Source organism: Dermacentor silvarum, chromosome 11 (assembly GCF_013339745.2).
Source record: "Dermacentor silvarum isolate Dsil-2018 chromosome 11, BIME_Dsil_1.4, whole genome shotgun sequence".
In the NCBI taxonomy this organism is placed as follows: domain Eukaryota; kingdom Metazoa; phylum Arthropoda; class Arachnida; order Ixodida; family Ixodidae; genus Dermacentor; species Dermacentor silvarum.
In genome coordinates, this window is record NC_051164.1 from 109,219,509 (window position 1) to 109,236,538 (window position 17,030).

Genomic DNA, 17,030 nt, shown 5'->3' on the forward strand with positions numbered 1-17,030 from the left:
CTTACAATGGACCACCTTCCAACTTGCTTATTTCACCACATCCTTCACACTTACACTCTTGAGGTGCTCCCCAGATGATAAAGTGTAAATTAAAGAGCACCAAAACACTTTTTAAAGATGCACTGCACTGGATGCAACATGAAGACCAGAGCATCACATAAAAGACTGCTTGCTCTTTCCTGTGGCTTTCAAAATGCCTGCATTGTTTCCTGTCCTGTGACATCAGCAATGTCATTATATGGGGCACAACAGCCCATAGACTCCAAGCCATTGGGCAAGCAAGTGTACACCCTTCCAGACCCTTTAAATAGGGCGAGAATGCATCATAACCATTATTTGTGTCAACACTTTTTTTTTGTCAACCTCGGGCATTTTTCTCAAACACTCAACTTCAACATGGTTTATCATAAGCACCGCGTGGAAGGACAAAAGGAAAGGAGTGACATTGCCATTGCCCCTGAAGCTGAGTGAAGCCAAAGAGTTGAAGGGGATGAAAATAAACATTTCATTCTTTATAACTATATTCATATGTTCTTTTCACGAATCTCTTCGGGAACATACACCTTGAAATGCACATCACAAGTCTCAATTATTCCAGCATGTTGCTCACGTTTCATGAAGGTGCTTCTTTTTTTTTATTTAAAAGAGTGAGATATGAACAAACGGTTAGGATTTCTTATTAAAGAAGCATTACACTTGCAACATTCTACTATCCATATCTTGAAGGAAAAGTTCTGAAATAAAAGAAGTAGCAACCTCAACGTGTGAATAATTAATAAACTTAGGGATTCTACTTGGCTTTAAAGATAAAAAGCTCTTATATGGCCATGCAATAGGGAAAATTGACATAAGTCAGCCTGACCTGAGGCCCCTTTCCACGGCGTTGAAGATGAGCAGAGTCCTGGCTGGCCGAGGAGACCTAGGTGGTTTCCCGGACCACGTTGAGGAAATGCCTTGGAGGATGCGTCGAGGTGCATGCGGACTATGGTGTTGGCCTAGCACTGAACCTGCGCGTGGTAGGAAATAGAAGCTTGTTTTACAGTTACAAAACCTTTCCTGTATATCGGGCCACGCAATGCACCGCTGTTGTGTGGCGAAGCGTGTCGCGGAATTGCAGGGTGAACAAACTGAAATTGGCGAAAACGAAAATCACAGACCGGCATCGTGGGTGCATCACCAACGTTCTAGCATACTGCAACACGCGGCACCAGGGGACCATGTGCGACTTTCTCACCAAGTAAAAGCTATAAATTGTGCATCATAGTGACGCGTGGCACCGGTTGCAGCCAACGGCTGTTCTGGATGTTCTTTTCAGGTCCCACTAATTTCGAGAATTCATAATAACGTAACGAAAGAAAACGGCAGAAAAACACCGGAGAAAGGTATCACAATTAAGTGAGAAAATGCCTACGACGCAATTAAGCCCAGGCGGCTAGCAAGGGGGGCGAGTAAAATGAAAGTGCTGCCACCGAGAGAGTGCAGAAGTCTGCGCTTGCAAAATTTCAAATCGATGAACTTCGCCTGCCTGCTTAGCGACTGCATGGTTCTTAACTTGGAAGAGTTCTTCTATTTACCGTAGTTTTCCATTTACCAAACTTGGCTTAAATAAATTTATCGATTAACGTCCCAAGTCCTCAGTACAACGAAATCCTCAGTTTACTCGCGTCACGATTACAAGTGTACACCCAAACATAAAAGCGAAGAAGTGCGCCGTGGAGGCATGGCAAATCATTAATAGCGGTAGCACGTGCATAAGTCAGTTCTCCAAGTTATCTTAATTGCACAAATTGGAATTGTGCATGCCTAAACAGTTACCTATCGCGAGTACCCGCACGCGCCCATGATTGACGGGTTAGGGTCTGCATGCCTTTCCCTTGAGTTCCTTCTTTTCTGCCACAGTGCGATCTTTCAGTTGCCAGAGTCTGCGTTTGTGATGCGCTTTTCATTCGACGCGTGTCTGTGTTTGCACACCAGCATTTCAGTGACACGAATCGCTATACATTTGGCTCCCGTTAATTCGACCCTTCCGGGATCGCAAGCTTTGGTCTAATCATCCGAAACATTGAATTAACAAACGGCGGAAAAATGAACAAATTCATTTGTATTATTTGCTTAGAGTAGGTTTTCGTCATGGTCACTGCAGAACAGGTTGCCGCCGTCACCGCAGCCCTCCTAGGGAAGCAGCAGCACCGTCTGCTGAATTTCTTGTTTTCAAGCTTTCAATAACCACATGCGTGCATGAGGAGATACCGTTTGGGCTCGATTTAACCGAAGCGGCATGCTTTCTAGTTCGAACTAGACGAGTTTTCATTTCGTAGCTATGCACTTGTCGGGACTTTCCAGGGCGTTCGAATTAACCGAGAAGTCGAATTAACGGGAGTCGACTCTATACATCTGCATCCAATAAACTTGGCAAAATCGGGCCTTCTCTGCAATATATACAGCTTCTCCACCGAGTTGAACATTTTGGGAGACGCTTAAGCTTCGCCCTTAGAGTAAAACGCGATGATAGCATTTAAGGGTCGCTGACTGCTTCTCACTGCTTCCCGGAAACTGCAGCTTATGCAATCGTAATCTTTGCCGGAAAAAGCTTGCGGCGAACGCTACGCACGAAGGCGAGCGTTCTGGTTCTTTTTATTTCCTTTTCCCCGCACGGCGGCGCCGCCGATGCGCGGAGGCGAGCGCCATCTGGTGGTGCTGCAAGAAACCGAGCGGCGCACGCGGCGTGCGCCACTCTGAGTGGTAGAAACGCGCCGCGCTGTGATTGGTACACAATTTTAGCTCACGGTCAACGCCGGCCACGCCGTGCTTTCTGCGTAACGGGGCCCTTAAAGCTACCGCTTTAATATGGCACGTACTCTTGGAGAGCGTGCTGGATCCGGAGCTGGCTCCACTGCTGCTGCTCAGGCTGCCGTCGGCGGCGACGCCGTGCAGCGGCTGCCCCGAGGAAGAGCCCGAGGCGGCACTCGCGGTCCGCCGGTGGCCGCCGTGCAGGAGGCCCGCGAACGACCGGCTCCGGGCCAGCACAGAGCCCGAGCCCGGGTCCGCGGGCTGCCGGGGCTTGAGCCGCTCGCTCAGCGACATGTCCTCGCCGTCTGCGAATCGGAGAAGAGAAACAACGGAAATGGTCACGATGAGGATACAGTGTACTAGAAATGAGGCCGAAAGTGCACTTGAAAAAAAAAATACGAAAAAGAAACGCCGGTGGGACGTGTACACTGTAGAGGAAAGTACCAAATACGTGCAGTGCAGTCGAAGGCACGCACATAGCATGAGCCAATGGCGAAAGACAACCGGGAAAATGGTTCCCACTGTCCCAATTGCTCCCAGTGTACGCAACTAATCCATCCGTGATAAATATGAGCGAGTATTACCAAATATATACCGTTATAACATTTTGTTCATACCTGTACAAGTTGTTCGTATATAATTATGCACTTTTAATTGCTATCGTGCTTAATTATGTGTATTTGTAAGCCTGTGTTGCACAGACAAGCGAGGCCAGTCAAGCGGCGCTGCGATGCCGATTAATTAATTAATTTATTTAATTATTTATTTATCTTACAGCTACTGGACGATCCGTTCTCTTGGGTTCTCGTTATTATCGGCTGGTCCGATCTCTGCCCCAGTTCTGTGGGACATCCGAGTACAGTCATTTGCGTTCGTAAAATGACACCAGGCAGATGCATGGACATCAAATAAATTGATCTGCTATTGGCGGCCGCAATTATACCTGAAAGCCAGGACGACTAGAAAAGCGCTAGTGCCTACTGGCCTCACCGGTCAACAGCCTATGTGAAAGCTTCCACAATTCCATATGCTAAGTAAAATTACTAAACACGGAGGTGACGGCGCTGATGGCTTTTTGAAATAGTATTGGTCGCGGCTAATACTTATTGAACATTACTGAAAACGTTATGGAATAAATTGCGCCCGAAAAAATCCAATTCGTCGACATGATAACTTTGGAAGGAATCCGGTAAAGCTGGCATCACAAATATATGACATCACGCGAGCGGAGGTGAGGGAGGGTCCGCCATCCGGGTTAGGCGTGAAACTCAATTTAAGAACTAAGAATCAGATTTAGGCCCAATAATTGAAACTTTTCCTGTCGATGAAACGCACGGAGCTTCAAAAAAGTAAACTGCACCATTATATCGCATCAGTCCGTCTTATTAGCGCCCGTTTATAAATGACCGCGTGCCCGCGGGTTCACAAAACGAATAGAACAGTATCTATATCATAATGTAGGCTTGAGACTCGAAGGCTACTAACTAACTAAGCTATCTAACGAGGTTCTCCTACAGGAAAGACATTGGACAAATTTCAGCAATCAACTCTTGTGCGACGAGCTAGGTTCTCATTGGGGTGTTGCCCGGACCCTCATTGTCGGCGATGATGCTCAGTAAAGGCTGCCGAAAATTCCTGCTGGTTTCAATCTGACAGTCTGAATAGATCTCGCGCCCTGTTTATATTCATTCAAATTTCAACTTTCGTCATCTCTGTTTTCACCCACCTTCCCCAATCCTGAGAAGCTGGTCACAATTGCGATTCAGGCCGACCTCTCAGCCGTTTCCCGCAAGTCCCTCTCCTGTTGGGCCACACTGAGGAGCGCCATTATGGCAAACGAAGCCAATGATAAGGCGAAGGCCGCGAGATTTCTATTTTAGCCACCTTCATTACACAAAGCCAATATTTGAACAGTACAGCACACCGCGTACCCACTGCACACAGTGGCTCAACGACACGTCAGGCTAAACGACAGGACTGCGGGGACTGATGCGAAAGAGAGAGAGAGAAAATGAAAGTAATAAAGAGGCCCGAGCACACATTCACCGCAGGTATAAAAACACAGCGGAAAATAGACGGGCCAGGAAAGGTCGGATAAAAAAAAAAAAGAAGAAGACTCCTAGTTAGTTCATGCTTGAGGGACAGATCGGACGCACGGGGGGTCCCCATTCATCGCAAATGACACCTCATTATGTCGTCCCGAGAGACACGGATGATACACCCTTATATGCGCTCACTTTTTAAAGAAGGATCTCTCGCGTTCCGCAACTGTGCCGCCCTCTGGAGATCGCGAGAAGAGAATGAAAAACGGCGCAACTGAAATGACCCAAGGGCCGCGCCAAGGGCGAAAGAAGCCGAAGGGGGGAAAGGGGGTGGCATGCTCCCGCTGCACTGACTCCGTAGCGTGCTTGTTAGTTGCGTGCAGCAGACCGGAAGGCGATCGCGCACGAACCGCCGCTTGTTCCGACTACTAAGCGCCAGTGGATTGTATTGATCGATTGAATGGTCGATTCACCGAAAATGCTGGACACACATGCCGCCGGTCTCTCGACGGCAATAAATGAAAGCCCTATCTAGCCGACGCGGGTGCTTTGAGACCAGAGAATAATAATAATAATAATAATAATAATAATAATAATAATAATAATAATAATAATAATAATAATAATAATAATAATAAAGATAGTAACTGTACAAAGCGACAAAGGTTGAAGACCGCAAACTGCTGCCAGTTAAATCGCTCTGAGGTTGGTCCGAATCAGCTAAGCTCGACAATCTACTCTATCGCACTGTATCACCATGCGAGGTCTCAGTTTCTTCGTATATGTTTGATAAAAATACTATTTACCATGCAAGCACACATGGATGCAGAGTGACAGAGTAAAGCGAACATTCACGAACGATAGAGCATCATCGCTTAACGAAAGCTTTAGCGTATATCATATCTCGACAGAGCAGAACAACAAATGAAATAAAAGAATAACTTAAATCTGTTGTCACATTTATACATAGATTACGCATATTTCTTTATTCTTCCTAATATTCGAAATAAACGCGTGCGTCAATACAGGCCAAAGATATATAACTGACCAGAATTGACTTTCAAAGATGGGATGCAGGACGAACATCGCCGAAACAGAGGCCTTAATTCCGTTTTTTATTGCCAACTAGTATGTACAAAGCTATTTCATTCACAAGTGCGCCTCCGGCATACTTGTTGTGGTCTGCGAAGAACACGGCACTATGAATGAATGAATGAATGAATGAATGAATGAATGAATCAATGAATGAATGAATGAATGAATGACGCCTCGGATTGGCGATATTAAAGCTTCGGGAACACGGGACTACTTTGAGGCCAGTGACTTCTCACGGTCCTGTGCCCTCTGCCTCGATGCGCGCAACTGCAGCCGATGCCCCTTCATTACTTTTCCTCCTACGAGTCGAGAAAGACAGCGTCAATAAGGCTTTCCTCGCGTATATAAAGCTCATTACTTTCGCTTTCTCACCCGCCGGCGCAGGAAAGTTGATCGAACTTTCGGAGTACCAATTACTCCGCGGGGTTGGGTGAGGTATAGCCCGAGAACCGAGCGGAAATAAAAACAACGTTTGCGTGGTGGTTTGCGTCAATACCGGAACACTGATCGAGATTATTTTTTTTTTCTTTTATCTCTATTTCTCCCTCGCTTCCTCCCTTTCTTTTTTGCTTTTTTTTTTTTTTTTCGTGCAGCGAATAAGGCACGGCAGCACAGGAAAAACGATGACACCCGAAAAAGTACGCGAAGATGGGTTTCGCGAACCCGAGGCCACGGGTCCTTTACACGATTACATTTCAGTGTTCAGTCGAAATTTGAGCTGCAGACGTCGAGCGAAAGTGATCCACAGTTGTACACACAAATGACGTTGCAGACGACGCAGTGAAAACGAACAGACGAATCCTCGGCTAATTGCCTCCGAGATGGAGCAGACGTCATCGATCCTGTCTGTAGACTGTTTCCCAAACTTCTGCCTGCAGTGCCTTATATAATGCGGCGCGAAGTAAGCCGTCTCCATTTGCAGTCCGCCCGCGAACGCGCACCGCAAAGCGAAAAGTAAAGTAATAAAGGAGAAAATGGTGGCGAGTGCCATCAGCGACCGCGTTGCCCGTCTTTTATATACGCCGCTTTCAATTTCCCCAGAGTGACATGGGTTTCCCATTTGCTGGGACCAACGCAGTATATATCGCGGCTGCGAGGAGCAACGCCCTTCGATCGCCGAGTCGCAGGCTACTGCACAGAAGACCGCGCTGGCCAAACCACGGCCCTGACGAGTTCGTTCACCACAGCCAAGGGTTCGTGGCTGGCAAAAGAGGCTTCTTATATGAACTGCCACGAGCCCTGTATTGCTTTCTGAATTACTTTTGCTGCCTTTTCTACACGTATATATATTTTTACTCGCAACCATTCACGACGCTTCTCTATCGTAATGATTCATGCCCCGACGATGTAATGACTGTCTATTATGCTGAAACTGCTCTATTCTGCTCGAAGCGAGACAATGGAAATGTAAAGGCGAGGTAGCAAAGACGGACAGTGGGGCTGATTCCATGTCTTCCCTTCAAGCATACAAATGTGAGTTGTCTTGTGATTGCAGGGTTTTTTTTTTTTTTTTTTTTTTTTGAAGTAACACAGCGTTCTATTCTTTCAGCGGCCATTTCCGTTTATACAGCTAGCGGATTTTTTTTTTCTCAACTAATGCCACAAATGGAACGTTTGATGTGCAATACACGACGCTTGAGCAACGCGCTTTGGCAACAGCGCATCGAAACGTTGACTCTTGAAAACACCAAAATATTGCATATTTATTCAATAGACGCTCAAGACGAATTTTAGCCATCGCCGTCGGCGTTGCCGTGCGGCTCGGCCTATCTATATATTCAGGCATATGTATATATGTTATAATATTCAACTACCATGTTGCTCAGACTAAGCCTTAGCGTTCTTGACTAAACTATTCGTAAGAATATTGAGAATTGCGGGCCGCAAACAAAAGCCATAAAACATAACATTCACGGTACATGACGGCCTTTATCTTAAATCTTCTCAGACAGACAAGAAACTTTATTTGGTCCTAAGGGACTAGAATATTAAGTATTAAAAATGCAATGCAAAAACACTGCTCAAACCTGAAAATGATGTAATTTTACTGGCGCGGCTTTTTTAGCGGGCACCGTAACGGTGCCTCTGCGATGCCATTACAGGTTTAAAGCTTTTAAAGGTGCCATAAATTCTGGCGCGCCTGCGTACGTCGCATCCGCGTATAGATTGAACACCGTACTCGGAGCTCAAGTGCAAACCCTTGCTATCGCAGCCAGTGCTTCGACCTACGGGCGAAACTTCTCATTCCTTTTTTTTTTTTTTTTTTTTTAGGAGCGAAGCTCCTTATAGCGGCACCCGTTCCGTCCCCGTCGTCGTAGTAGTAGTGTGTAACCAGTCTGAGAAAAATGAGAAAAAAAATTCCGAAGTTGTGTCCGTAGCGCGGAATCGAACCAGGGACCCCTCGCTTCCGAGCGCGCGGCGTTAGCCCACTACGCCACGAAGCGCACATAGACACACGCACCACGATGGCAATAAATACCCAACATTAACGAAAGGCCGCGTTTCTAGCGCGTTTCTAACGCGTTTGTGCTATCGCGTTACGGCCCGTATAAGAAGCTGGTGTAAGACGCTGTGGCCTCTCCGCCTTACCTTCAACGCGTTTCGAACGCGCTGCCCAAGGCGGTGGCAAGTCAAGTTCAAGTCGAGGAGCGTTTATGAATACGGGGGGTATACTCTCTCAGCAGTCATGTGATGGCGTCGGCAAACGCGGTGCACGTTCCGGCATGTGTAAATGGCTGCGTAAGACGCTGTGGCCGCTCCCCATTACTAGAGAGTACTGCACGTTTCTAACGCGTTTGTGCTAGCGTCCCTTAAGCGGGAGATCCGATGATTCCCTCCGGAGCTTCGCCCACTCATCATCATTCACCCCGTGGATATGCTGTGATTTTTTTCCTCACTGCTTTGCGCAGTGACAAGTTGAAGCGCGCGTGAATCGCCCAAGGCGCCTGCGCAGATGCATATATAATCTGCTGGCGGCGGGTCGACAGGAACGAAACATTGCCTAACATTAACATATCGAGATAGAGGCGCCAGCTGGCGCTCACGTCAGGTCGCCTGCGTCGTGGTCGCGTGCAGCAAGAGGAAACACAAACGACGCCTCTCAGCGAAGGGCGTGCTGGAACGCAGACGCACTTGCAAAGACGCCAGACTAACGCAATGTCAAAGAATGTTTCACGGCGACACGAAGCCGCTATGACCGTGAGTGGCGCTGGCTAACACTCCCGGGGCTAGGTTCAGCAGTGAGCACACATGCACCCAGGAAAAGATCACCAGCCCTTCCCCTGTCGAGAAAATGGGGGTAAGCGAAGCTTGTCGTTCGTGTATCTGACCTTCGTGGTGATTCTCTCTCTCTCTCTCTCTCTCTCTCTCTCTATATATATATATATATATATATATATATATATATATATTCCTTTCTCTCTCTCTTTCTCTGACCTTCGTGGCGATTCTTTCTCTCTTTCTTTTTTGTCCCTAGTATGTGCCATTGAGCTTGGACCCTTTCTGCACTATCGCCAGGATCGGCCCACTTTTCAGCGTGACACCACCACCACCACCACCGCCGACGCTTGTGAGCCTATAAAGCTTCGCTTAAAAAGTGAACAGAGGGACAGCCGCTGCCATTGCACAATCAGTGGCACACCAACGAGGTGTTTCAGGGGTTCTAACCCCCCCGCCCCTGATGCCTATAGTTAACTCCCCTCCCCCGCCTCTCTTCCTGCACGTCCAGCCCCACCATATCATTGTCTTGTATTTATTCATTCACTGTTAAATTAAGTTGAGTAAAACGCTGATAAAATAAACATCGTCATCATCCTTGTTGTCATTATTATTATAATTATTAGGCATTTTATTTGCTGTTGGATTCCTCTGGCTAAAGCAAGGAAATTGCATATTATGCAAAGTGCTTGCTCCCCCCCCCCCCTCCAGGTGGTGCTGATAAGGGTCGTTTTTCCTCCTTTTCAAATGATATGCGTGGAAAACCGTGTACAACATACGAATTAAACAATATACCAATCAAGACTGACGATTAATTGGGTTACAAATTTAACTGACCCTCACTTTTAGTAAGTACACTAAGGTGTGCGCAAGAGGTGCTGGTGCACACGAGCTCAAGCGTCCGACCGGCGCTTACAAACTCACCTAGCTCGCATCTGCCGAGAGAGGAAACCGACACCAGCTCACGCACGTTCTGGGAAAATAGCTGTCGCGCCATGTGTCCCAATCTCAAAGCAGTGCACTTGTAAAGAGAGGCGCCGCAAGGTGCCTAAGAGAAGCCGCCATTCCTTTCCGTTCGGCGAGCAGAAGGACGAGAAGCAGAAGTAAATCCAGAAGTAAAATATGGTAAGAGAGCAGAAGAGGTACAAAAACCACAAGCGAGTCCAGAAGTTCCAGAAGTACAGTAAAGTAGCAGAAGTGGAGGTGTAAGTAAAAGAAGCAGAAGTACAAACAGAAGTAAACCAAGCAGACGTAGAAGTAAATAAGTAAAAGGAAAAGCAAGACGATGGAAAAGAGCGACCAAAACAGGAACGGGGGAGACCTGGCAAACCCTGCTCAGCCGAGCGGCTTTTCTTCGCGCGAGAAAGAACCTCGTGAAAAGGAGAGCCGATCCTACTTCATGGAGCGCCGAGCCGCGCACCGACCGTGTGAACTCGGCGTTCGCACATGTGAGACGCATCCCTCCCTACTCCCTAATGCACCAGACGCAGAGCGCGGGTTGCACATCGCACTTGCTGCGCGCTCGGCGGGGGAAGACACGGGAAGAAAGAAAAACCAGGAAAGAAGAGAAAACAAGAAGAAACAGGGCGGTAGTGGAGACCGGAAGACGGGCAAAAGAAGCTAACTAAACAACGGTATAAGCCAGCCCCGCAAGACGAAAGCTCCTCTCCCGCTGCGCAAGCCGTCCGTCCGGCCACTCCCTTATTTCTTCCGAGAAAGCCATTATACTGCACGAGGAAGGAACCCGTCGCCTCAGAGCCCTCGGTGCAGCTCCACCGGCCCCCTCCACTCCTGGATGAGGAGGAAAAGGAGCCTAAGGCCTGCACATGTCGAATTTCGTCGCGTATTACTGTCGCCGAAGAATTCCAGAGGCCTAAATGTAAGACATGCGATCGACACGCACGATGTGACGCGCGGTACATGGTATGTGCGAGGCACTTGGGATAATGGCTCGAACTTTTTCCTAGAGATGACACGTAAAGCCGCAACGGACATCTTTAATGCCACGCGATGTGCACTTTGTGACGCACGTATCGTCATACTTAATTCGTGTTTGAGTCGCACGGATCACCATAGAATGAAAATTACACGGGTTATATGAGCAGCATATATTGGATGACATTGTATGGAACGAGAAACATCAGCACAGAGAAGAGAGTGAGAAAGAGAAGTGATGAGCTGGCGCTATAAAAGAGCAGCTGACAGGGCTGTGATGTACTAAGGCACGACTTGTTATTCTGTGTTATAAAAACACAAGCTGAGGTTGTTTTATGTCAGTAGTCCTTAAAATGTATGAAAGAATCCCTTGCGCTTGTCAATGACTAACCCTCGGAACGCTTCCTGCTTTGAATGTTCAGTCAGGCAGGTCAGATTACTTAACGAATAACCGTTCCATATTTTTGTCGCAGCGTTACTCCGAATGGACGATCCAAAGTCTCCAGCTTCCGTACTATTGTGAATGCGAGCCACAATTAGCAATCATAATTGAGCTATACAGAACGGCGGACGTTCGGGCGCGATGACACTGCACTGCTATAACTGAAAGCGAAAGAAACACGAAGGACAAATAGACGGATTGGGGCCCCGCAAAGCGACAGTTATGCGAGCAGAAACACGGTAAACGGGGAACAAGGTCGCGGCTCTCTTCCCAAGGTGCCAGAATGCGCTTTCTTTTCGGTTTTTCGTGTTTTTTACTCCTTTTCTGTATCTCGCGCCGCTCTCATTCCAAGCAGACGAGATCCGAGCGCGCTGGTCCGGGGTCGATAAGGCCGCATGCGCTGACCGTGGCCTCTTCCGAGGGAGGAGAACTTCCGCTTTGCGCCACGACGCGTCGCGAAGGTGGAGTACGCGCGCTTAGTCATCGCCCCGCGGAAGGTCACGTCGAACGAGAGGCCTTATCAGCCATTCCGAGGAGGTGTAATCAAATTACGGCACGGACCCAATAAGGCACAAACATCCGAGCGGTAAAGAATTTTTGTTATTGTTATTGGTTGTCGAGAAGGGAAAGTCCCTTGTCGCAATGTAACTGTTAATGCGAATAGCATCTTTGGCAATGTGAGACTAGTTTTTTTAATTTCCTTGCGTCTGAACGTTTTCGCGAAGCACACCGAACTGACGGGAGCGCCGGCGTTCCGCAAATCTACGCGCTGACATTTAAGTTTTGAACAAATTTTGAATAACGGATCTGCATGCAGGAGTCGCTTCTGTCGCTCTGCTTAAATAAGGGTCTTCCTTTCAGCTTACGTAATCAATGACTTACGTCGAAAACAACAACTATACTTGTAACAGTGCGTGAGTCGGCTTGAGTGCGGTTGCACTGGTCGAATAATGCCCATTAAATTAAATTAAATTATGGGTTTTTACGTGCCAAAACCACGATTCGATTATGAGGCACGCCGTAGAGAGGGACTCTGGAATATTTTGAACCACCTGGAGTTCTTTAATGTGCACCTATATCCAAATACACGGGTGTTATCGCATTTCGCCCCCATCGAAATGCGGCCGCCGTCGCCGGGATTCTATCCCACGACCTCGTGCTCAGCAGCCCAACACCATAGCCACTGAGCAATCACGGCGGGTCTTGGAAATCCTGATGAGACATGTCTGAGTTTGATTATATATATTCAGGGTGACCCAATTATCATGCACCAAGATTTAAAAATATGCAAATGCCACGTAGCTGGACAGAACCGAGGTAATGTTTGCCGTCGCATGTAGACACTCAGATTATTTTAACACGAAAGTGTTTTATGCCGGGTTTCACGACTGATTTCCGGCAACGAATGTAACGGTGTGACGTCGGCACCGGCGCCGCCATGGAAGTACTGCATCGTGACACTAACGTGCGCCGACAGGGAGCGCTCCGGTAGTTACAGCGCTGTGAGGGAAGCTCGAAGTAAAATTGATTATGAAGAATGACTGAGAAATATGGAAGAAAGTAAATGGTGTACACGGGTGTTTTCGCATTTCGCCCCCAACGAAATGCGGCCACCGCGACCGGGATTCGATTCCGCGACCTCGTGCTTAGCAGCCCAACACCATAGCCCCTAAGCAACCACGGCGGGTGATAATGCCCATTAGCTGGACAGTGATATGATATATAATTATATAGCGTTCACAAATTTCACCGTGCAATTAAAAGTGGTCGCACAGGCTAGTCGTACATAAAACGTGTGGCAGTGCTCTGGTGGCTTTCTGAGCGCATGGCGGTCGAGTCCATGGTCCCAATTGTGAAATGGGGCCATGGCTTGTGCCAACGACTAGCCTGTGCGACTACTTTTAATTACACGGTGAACGCTGTTGCGTCTGCATCAGTACTTTTGTGTTTCCTTTGCTTTTAGCTTGCGCATCCCACACTCAAACAATGTGAAACCTGCATGGTTTCCCTGCCTGCCTTTCCTCTCTAATATGACATTGACACCTGAACAGCGGGGCACAAACGACAAAGTATAAGGAGGTAATAATAATCAATCAATCAATCATTTATTTATCGTGCCCAGGAACAACCATGCGGTCCGAGTGCTGGCGCGCACATACATAAAAAAAAAACGGCTGGGGAATATCAGTAAAACAAAACAATGAATAAGAGTAACAATCTTGAAAAGAAGAGTGTCCATACAACAAGCCGAAAAATGAATACATAGAGAAAATAGGAGAAGGGCAGTTGAACAATATGTGAAACTATGACAGAGCAACGTAAAGCTCGGAAAAGAACAAAGACTGAGTTGTGAAAAATATCAAGGTCATGAAAGTGGGCGTTATAAAGACTCTGTTGTTCTGTGCACGGTTGAGTGTTGGTGGTGACAGGTAGGAACATGGAAAGGTCTATGTTCTCTGGTGACCTTACGCGGGATACGAAACATGATACAACTGAGGAGTTCGGGGCACATGAGGATACCGTGAAGGAGTCTGAAAAGAAACCGAAGGTCAGCACGATTTCGTCGGCAGCGAAGTAAGGGCAATGGCAATAACCCGACAGTGCTAGAACAAGGACCAGCGTCCGTGGTAGCAAAACGGTGATGATATATGCTTAGAAACTTATTCTGGACCCGATCTACAATGTCACTGTTGGATCTAGAGATGCCGTGATAATAATAATAATCAATCAATCAATCAATCAATCAATCATGTTTATTTACCGTGCCCAGGAACAACCCTAAGGTCTGAGTGCTGGCGCACGCATACATTACAAACCAAAAACAAAACACTCAGGGAAAAATCATTAAACAATTAATGAATAAAAATAAAAATTGTGAAAAGAAGAGAGTACGGACAACAAAGCGCAAAGTAAATACAAAAGAAAAAGGAGGAGAAGGACACTTGAACAATGCATGATATTATAATACAAGGCAAAGCTCGGAAAAGAACGATGATAAGGAGTTATGAAAGATATCAAGTTCACGAAAGTAAGTGTTATAAAGATTCTGTATTCTGTGAACAGTTGAGTGTTCGTGATGACAGGCAGGGACATGGAAAGGTCTATGTTCTCTGGTGATCTTGCGTGGGATGCGGAACATGACACAGCTGAGAAGTTCGGGACACGTGAGGTTACCGTGAAGGAGTTTAAAGAGAAACAAAAGGTCAGCGCGATTACGTCGGTCGCGAAGTGAAGGCAATGACAATCCAACAGTGCTAGTACAGGGTGCAATGTCCAGGTTTGCAAAGCGGTGATTATATATGCTTAGAAACTTTTTCTGGACACGATCTATAATGTCACTGTTGGATCTAGAAGAGCCATTCCAGACGACCGACGCATATTCGAGTTGAGGAAGACAGATGGTTGTGTATAGTTTGCGGAACGGTGTAGGAGACTTGAATTCCCTCGATAGCCCGCATTGCAACACGTTTAGTGTGAGCCGAAAAGTGTAAGGTTGCATCAAAAAGTACACCAAGATCATTGATCTCGCAGACCTTACACAACGGCACAGAATCTATAGAATAAGAAAAAGAATAATAATAATAATAATAATAATAATAATAATAATAATAATAATAATAATAATAATAATAATAATAATAATAATAATAATAATAATAATAATAATTGTACAGTGGAATCTAGTTGATACAATTTTCACGGGAACCGGAAAATAAAGCGTATCCAACCAAATCGTACTATACGGAAAAGAAAAACGTATTATCCCGAAAAACGTAGTATGCAGAATCGTATCAACGCGATCCCACTGTGATGATGATGATGATGATGATGATGATGATGATAATAATAATAATAATAATAATAATAATAATAATAATAATAATAATACTAATAATAATATCGATTTCATTTCACCATAGAAAAACAAAAGCACGGGCTCACCAAAGCCACAAAGAGGCTTGCATGGTAACATCCGGCAGCGACGGCAGTGTTAATGTTTATAAATAGTATACATTGTAGTTGACAAAAGGTAGAAAACAAGCAATCAAAAAGAAAGCAAGTGAATAAAAACATTAGAAATAGGATAGCTAGGAGATAACTAAGCGTTACATAAGGTAAACAATCGAAACCAGTGATTAAGAATTGGATGACCTACTATGCGCACCTCTCACACAATCCTGAGCCATGTTCTGTGAGGTGCCGGCGTCATACAAAGATCACTGATTGGCGCAGTGAAAGCGCAGTCGATTGACTGACCGATCGCCTGAATACTCGAGTTGGCGGATTTACCAATTTCACCGCGAAAAGAAAATGTCGTGCGGTGCACGCCGTGCATATATATTTCCCTATACAATTCTCATCTTTTATCCATCGTGCCCCGAGCGACCGATACCGCGATAACCGCAGCGCGGCGTCTTCGGGCGAACAGCCAACTCCGAATGTCGAAAAGAACAAATGAAAAGAATCCTTGCAAGATCTCGCCATGCTAACTGTTGTTCAGAACAGCGGGGGAATAAGAACTAACATGCATCACACATGTGACGTCATCTTCATCATTGTAAATTGTAGAAAAGCAATTTCTCTCATAACAAGCCTGAGGTATTGTCCCGGCAGGAGCACTTTTGTCGAGACGTCGAAGATCATCTCTCTTGACCGACATTTACGTTATTTTGGAAGGGTCTCTGGCTTCACTGTTGGTGTCCAGTTCAAGAGGGCGACAATGTTGTATCCTATATCGCGTCGCTTCGTTCTGGCTTTGTTTACGCGCTTGTAATGTACCCCGCTTGCTCGAAATATGGGGTGGCTTGCACGAACATTTAGTAACGACAGAACCGGAGTCCCAGTAGCCGCATTGCCTTACTCGGCAGCTGGCTTTGTTTTCGAACCTTCGGCACGGTCTTCTTAAGTCTCGTTCAACTAATTCTGACAAAACCGGTAAAAAGATAGAACTTCGCGAAGACAGCTTCGAAGTCAATAAACGCTGCAGGCTACTTTGGGGCTGTCCAATCAAGATGGCGGCGGCGCGGAATTATAAGGCTTAAGAGCTCGACGGGAAGATCGCGCGTGCGCGCAAGAAAACGTAGGCACGCTTTCTTAAGCGCTTATTGTAAGCCACGTCGCGCTCTTCGACGAAAATGTGCGCTTTTCCGAACTTTTTCTTGTCGACGCGCTAGCTCGCAGAGGGAAAACTGGTCGGAGGAAAACGTCGCGAAGAGGCTTTAGCAGAGAGAAGTCTTTAAAATGCGTTACATTCTGAATTAGCTCGAAGATATTTTCTTAGCAGCCAACGTAGACTGTCTTCAAAGCGGAGAAGGCGATCGCGGTTATCGGGGCCGGCATTCGGGAAAATGCTGCCCAAGGAAAATCAAAGGTGGGACAAAAGTGCAACAAAGCGAGTGAGAAAAAAAAATCTAACAAAAGTTCATGAGCCATTCCACTCCGTTAAGGTGGATGAACAGCGAAGTTGTTTAGCGCAAGACGCAGAGGTGACCCAGAATTTTTAACAAAGG

At 46.5% G+C, this 17,030-nt stretch overlaps 1 protein-coding gene across 3 annotated transcripts in view; it reads right to left on the reverse strand.

Moving 5' to 3' along the window:
• LOC119433187 (rho family-interacting cell polarization regulator 1) overlaps positions 1-17,030 on the reverse strand; it is a 131,415-nt gene that overhangs the window by 26,330 nt on the left and 88,055 nt on the right. For all 3 annotated transcript variants that reach the window (XM_049658499.1, XM_037700331.2, XM_049658501.1), the window contains 2 exons: positions 2,859-3,095; positions 863-1,007 (listed from right to left, as the gene is read on the reverse strand). In XM_049658499.1, the coding sequence (XP_049514456.1) occupies positions 863-1,007; positions 2,859-3,084 (371 nt within the window). In that variant the 5' untranslated portion in view covers positions 3,085-3,095. The remainder of the gene's footprint in view (positions 1-862; positions 1,008-2,858; positions 3,096-17,030) is intronic.